We start from the raw sequence: 6,086 nt of genomic DNA, 5'->3' as shown, positions 1-6,086 counted from the left end.
TTTACATAGTTTTCACATAATTCTCATATCTTAGGTATAGCTTTAGAAAAACCTTATTATAAAACAGATAGGAGAATTTTATTTAAATTTCATAAAATGATTTGACTCTTAATCTCAGAACGAGTTCCTAGGCAATCAGAACATACATTCAGCTACTAAAGACACTGAATTAAATTATTTATTAGCTACTTTTACAAATCTGCTTCAATTATATTTTGAGCAACACTAACCAATTTATTCTATGTCTTCATTCTCAACAAAAAAACACTCACTAACTGTAAACAAAGCAGTCTTCTTTCCCAAAATGCTATTTCTAAAGTTCAACAAAAGATTCTCTTCACCACCACTCACAGGAGACGTCCTCTCACCAGGCAATCCAAAACAAAGAGTTCCTTTTTCTTCTCGGATGACTCTTTAATGTCTCTTTTCTCTAGATGTCCCACTGAGGGAGACAAAAGATGTTCATGACCTTTTGCATCCAGGATACGTCCTCTCTATCCCGCCTAAAAACGACTGATTCCAAAAACCAAGCTCTCTTCCTTCCCCTTCTCTCAGTGTTAGTTCTCAACATCGATTGTAACACTATGGTTTTTAGTTTTTTCCTATGATTTCCTTTATGAACATTATTCTTTAATACTCATTCTTGACTTATATTTTTCTTAAATTTACTGTAACAAAAATTATGATGGGAATTTAAATAAAGTTTTTAAAATATTTGAATCTGCTCAACATGGCCGCTATTCAATGGACTTTTTGGAGGACCCCTGCCACCATCTTAGCTTTGTTTTAAATATAGACAATGAAAATTGGTTAGCTTGCTTTTTGGTTCATCAAAACAAATGAACAATATTTAACATTAATACATAAAATAAAAACATTACTAAAATCATATATGATTTTATATATATATAACAATTTTTTTCCCCCAGGATTTGTTTAAGTTTTTTTTAAAGATTCGATTTGAGGTCATAAACCAGGTTACAAACATGCATGTTTATTTGTTTGGTTTTTAAGATTGAAGGTATTTTATTTTACCTTCATCCAATAAATAATTTATTATGCCTGAGTAAGCCTTTTTAAATATATAATATTTATTATTTTATATTTTATTTATAGTAATTATAAATAGAAAACATATTGAGCATTGGTAAATGATTTAAAATGAGGAAAAATAAATTCTACTTAACTAGTCAATTCTTTGTCAAATGGCTTAGCATCTGATGATGTTGCAGTTGTTTCTATAACTGTATGAAATATTCATAAAACTAAAACTAACTTGCTAAACAACTCTAGAAACCTTGAAATGATACCAACAATTTTTTTTTTTATTACCATTTTACATTGTGCAGTTATAATAAAACTTCTCTGCATAGACATTACATTACCTATATCGTAAATTTCCTCTTAATGGACAATTTTATTAAGCATCAGGCCAGCGAAGCATAAATTGTATGCATTTATGTTGCTCTGTTACGAAACCCCTCCACTTCAGTAGCAGACGCTAGTTTTATTCTCCATCAGCACTTTATAGTGTATCTAAGTTATAAAATATGTTAGTACAAACTAATGACTCTCAAACTAAATTTAAAGGTGATTTATGTTGGGAAAAAATATATACCTAATCCTATTTTTTGCCATTTGTTAGAATAATTAGACATTTTTATTTATTTCGTTTCTTTTTTTTTTTTTTAGTGTGAGTACATAATTAGGTAAATCATTGATTCAAGGCATTTTCATATGTAGCTCCAAAAATTCATGAATTTCCTTGAACTTTTGTTCCTTTATTCTAATTTTCCCTTCATTCATAAATTCTTTCCACTTACTTTATTAGGTAGTATTGATAGGCATAGTCATAGGAGGTATTGTAAACTATGTATCTCCTGACCAGACCAGTGACTGTTACTGTAGCCATGAGTCAATCCTGTGGGTTAAGGAGACCTCCGGGATTCACCCAGACTCATAGAGTTGATACCCTTAGTTAGGAAACAATCTGGTGATTGAGCGTGATTTTGACCACATCACCTCCTTGCATAACCGTTGGTCTAGTAACAGTACTTCCTCACAAAGTATTGAATGCCTAACCCTTCATGGATTGTAGGGGTACAGATTTATCTTTTAGGTTTTATTAAAAACTTAATGTAATAATAATAGTAGTGTAAAAATCATATTATTGATTTTTTCAGATAAGGTATAAGCTTAAGTGATAATATGTACGTAATTCTATTATTTCATCCCTTCTAAATGGACACCTCCTTGCGAAGGTCAAAAACCTCTAAATAACGGTATCCATTCTTTATAGGTTTCTCTGTATATTTCTCTTTAACTAGAAATCGTTTATTTATCTCCTCTATCCTTATGAGTATTTACATAGATGAAACTCTTTTAGGAATGTCATTGCCTTTAGAAAGGATATATCATTATTAATTGTTTCCATACCTTGTTGAAGAATTTTTTCTTAATTCTTTAAAAATTAATTATTACCTGTTCATTATAAAAATGTTCATCAAATTAATGCATGTGATATTCGTTCCTCACTGCATTGTAATCAGAGTTTATTGTTATGATCTTCAACTAGACATTTATTTTTCCACTTTCTGTACCAGAAAATTATTATATTTAAAATTTTTTTTTGCTTGCAAGGATTACTAATTATTGGCCATTGCTCTGAAGACAATAATATACCATATAGTGGTGTGTCCTGTAGAGGCGTCTTATTATGTTGATTGAAAATAGAAAGTAAGAATTATTATTGTATTAACTATTAATTACATTTCAGAACCTTAACAATCAATGCGGGTGGAAATGTACCACCAAAGGAACCTCAACTTAACAGCTCAAAAGGTGAGGTTTTTCTTTTTTACATTTTATGTTATTAATTGTAAAGAGTGGGATGTAAGAACTTTCTTATTTTAAAAATGTGCTGTTTTTTTTAAACTCTAATTTATATTTTTTACCTGTCACATAAGGAAATTTGATTTGAAACTTTTTTAAAAAGAATATGTTAAATATTTTTTGAGATACAGTTTTTTCAAACTCTAATATTTTTTTTTTTCAAACAAGTGGATTATTGATGAATTGTCATATTACTTGGTTAAGTATGATTAATTTTAGGTGTTTTTATCCCTTCAGCATGCAACGCTACACACAATTTTGACATTATGCAATATCCATTGAAAATGAATCACATCTTGAGGAGAATTTAATATCTCAGGAAGTATCTGGCATACAAATATCCATTAGAGCCCCATTAGAAGTTCGTTTAATACACTATCCAGTAGTTTTTAATAATCATCTCTTTATTTAAAATCAACTTAATTAGTCTCATGAATTGAAAAGTTTTGTTTAATCAAATTATTTGTTATGCTATTTTTCTAATATAAAATTTCTATTCAGGTGTAATTTTTATTTTAATTTAAAATTTTGTTTCTAGTAGTAATTGTGAATATATGAAAGAGGTTTGTATTAATCGATTCAATATCAATTGAAATTAATTGGTATCTGCCTGGGTAGTACAATAACTTAATAATACGGCAACCCTCTATAGGATAAATAGAATATATTTGTCCTAAAATGTTCTAATAAAAGAAAAATAACATTACCAATAATGTTTTAGTTGATTTATTTTCTCGATTTTACACTTTTTTTCTCTCTTAACCTCCAGTTTTATTCACCAAATAATCTTTTCAAACATTTTTTTCCCCTGAACATTCAGTTTTTATTGGCAAGCAAATTAAATGGTATTTTCATATAATAATTTTACTCTTATTGAAAATTTTGTTTAGTTAATATTTGTGAAGTTGTCATGACAGTAACACATGCGTGGACAAGTTGGGCCAGATTATTATTAAAATGTTTGCTCCTGTCTATTTCCTATATTTTTTATTGAAGTGAAATGGAATAAATAATTTTTTTTTTAAGTAGTATTCCCTCATGACGAAAACAGCCAAACAGTAATTAAAAAAAAATTGACTTTTAGCAAAGTCAAGTCAAAATAAATACTTTTTTTTTGTGAACAGTTCTTTTTTACTTAACTTTTGGATTTTATTCAGATGAAATTTGGCCTGTAAACATCATTTATTTGAATATATAATCTAAATTTAAAGTGAGTGAAACTGCACAGCACAAATAGTTTTAATGGATTATTTTAAATAATGAAATATTTCTTATCAGGACAACGAAAAAAATTATGTTGTCTTCATATTGAGATTTGTTTTTCAATAGGATGTACTAGCAAATGATACACTATGAATTCTTAAAAAAAAACTTGGCCTAATTTATGTTATGTATTTAAAAAAAATATATATGAATCTCTTTAACATTTCAATTATTTTAGATGGAAAAACTGAAATTAGAAAAAGATCAAAACCATCTCTCAGGTAAATAATTATAAAGTTATCTTAACTTTTAAACTATATGATGTTACCTAATTGAATTAGTTGGAGAATTAAAATTTTTATCTCTTCCCATTTAGAAGTAGAAGTACAAGATCTGCTGATGGGTCTTCCAAACATACTAAAAGTAAGTTATGTTTTTTTCTTATTTTCTTCTGATACTATCAACAAAATATTAAAAAAAGGATTATAAATTTGTAGTTATTGTGAATAATAAGTTATTCATTCCTAAATTTTAATGTCTCTCCATTATAATTTTCAGATGATTCCTTTGACAATAGAAGATCTGTTAGAAGTCGGAAAGCAATATCTTATAAGGAATAGACAGTTCAGTAATAGATAAAGGGGGTTGGAAAGGTCATATTATTTATTAAATTAAATATCATTATTTAGTGTTTGTAATGTGAAAGAACAAGCAATCTTTGATTTTCCAAGAAATCTAAGGAAGATTCGTTCTTTTTAATCATTTGTAATATGCACAGTAAAGGAGTAAGAATATGATATATTAATTTTTCTATGCATGGTTTTTAAAGATATTTCTTAAGCACATAATAGATGTGTTTAAAGTTTAATGACTGATTATATAGCCAAAAAATCAACCCATTTCCATGTTAATTTATGAAATCCATCTTAATTTTATATAATAAAACAATGGCAAATTATTTCCAAACATGATTTTTAAAATTTTACTCTTTAATATTTTCATTTAAATGATTTTATAATATTTGATTGCTAATAATTATAAATCATCATAATCACTATCAACATTTAATTTTTATTTTGTTCATTAATTAGAAAGGGTATACATTTTAATACTTGAATTTATTTAGACGTTTTTAAGACTGTAATATTTTATTCCATTAAATGCATGTTGAATTGATTCATATCTATTGTTTTTAAACTCTTCAACTTCTTAACTTTACAATGAAAAAAAGAATTGAGAGAGCTAGTGACTTTTTTTACCCATTATTTTGAGTGTAATCTCATTTCTATAAGAAATATATTATAGTTCTTTTTTTAAAATAATTGAATCATTGTTTTAATGTGAAATACTTGTAATGCAGTGGTTAATATTTTTATGGTTTTAGCATTTAAGTAAAAATTTTGCCAAAATGATATACTAAATGTATTTTTTATTAAGTGGCTTTATGTTTTAATTTTTTTTATTGATCCCTGGTTCTAGCCTCTCCTTATATTTTTTATTCTTCCTTTTTTATAATAAAACATTCCATTATATTAAATTTGAGTGAAGTTATGATTTTATCACAATATATGGTAAATAATTTTGCAATTCATTAATCAGTAAATCACTAATTAGACATGAACTTTTAGTTTCAAGTGTGTGCAAGGGGCTGTGCAAGTTTGTATCCACTACAGGAACAACTATTTTCATATTCGTGTTTTTTATCCCTTCCTCACTCGATTTGATAATTATATGTATTATTGTCATCCATGGTCCTCTAGCAGTGGTACACATACTCCAACAACTCAATTTTTTTTTTTTCAGGCTGACCATATTGGTTCAGATTGTATTGGTCTTATATTGAATATAATAGATCCTTCATGCCTTCAGTGGTGACTATGAAATTTTCCTCGAATATTTTTGTATTCAACTCATTAATTAGCAAGTTCAAACAACATGATATTGAAGTCCATCAGTTGCGTATTTTCTTGTTTTTTATGGACTAGGCAATT

The 6,086-nt window shown here is 27.2% G+C and overlaps 1 protein-coding gene across 1 annotated transcript in view; it reads left to right on the top strand.

The window, feature by feature from the left end:
• Positions 1-5,433, top strand: part of LOC106687844 (putative uncharacterized protein DDB_G0285119) — a 26,085-nt gene extending 20,652 nt beyond the window's left edge. The window contains exons 12-15 of the mRNA XM_014431987.3: positions 2,777-2,841; positions 4,334-4,376; positions 4,472-4,518; positions 4,654-5,433. Of these exons, the coding sequence (XP_014287473.1) occupies positions 2,777-2,841; positions 4,334-4,376; positions 4,472-4,518; positions 4,654-4,715 (217 nt within the window). The 3' untranslated portion in view covers positions 4,716-5,433. The remainder of the gene's footprint in view (positions 1-2,776; positions 2,842-4,333; positions 4,377-4,471; positions 4,519-4,653) is intronic.
• The last annotated feature ends 653 nt before the right edge of the window (positions 5,434-6,086 follow it).

This window comes from Halyomorpha halys, unplaced genomic scaffold (genome assembly GCF_000696795.3).
Source record: "Halyomorpha halys isolate HHAL.00 unplaced genomic scaffold, Hhal_1.1 Scaffold1017.1, whole genome shotgun sequence".
Taxonomy (NCBI): Eukaryota; Metazoa; Arthropoda; class Insecta; order Hemiptera; family Pentatomidae; genus Halyomorpha; species Halyomorpha halys.
Note: the sequence above shows the minus strand (reverse complement) of the source record. Positions and strands in the feature narration are given on the sequence as shown.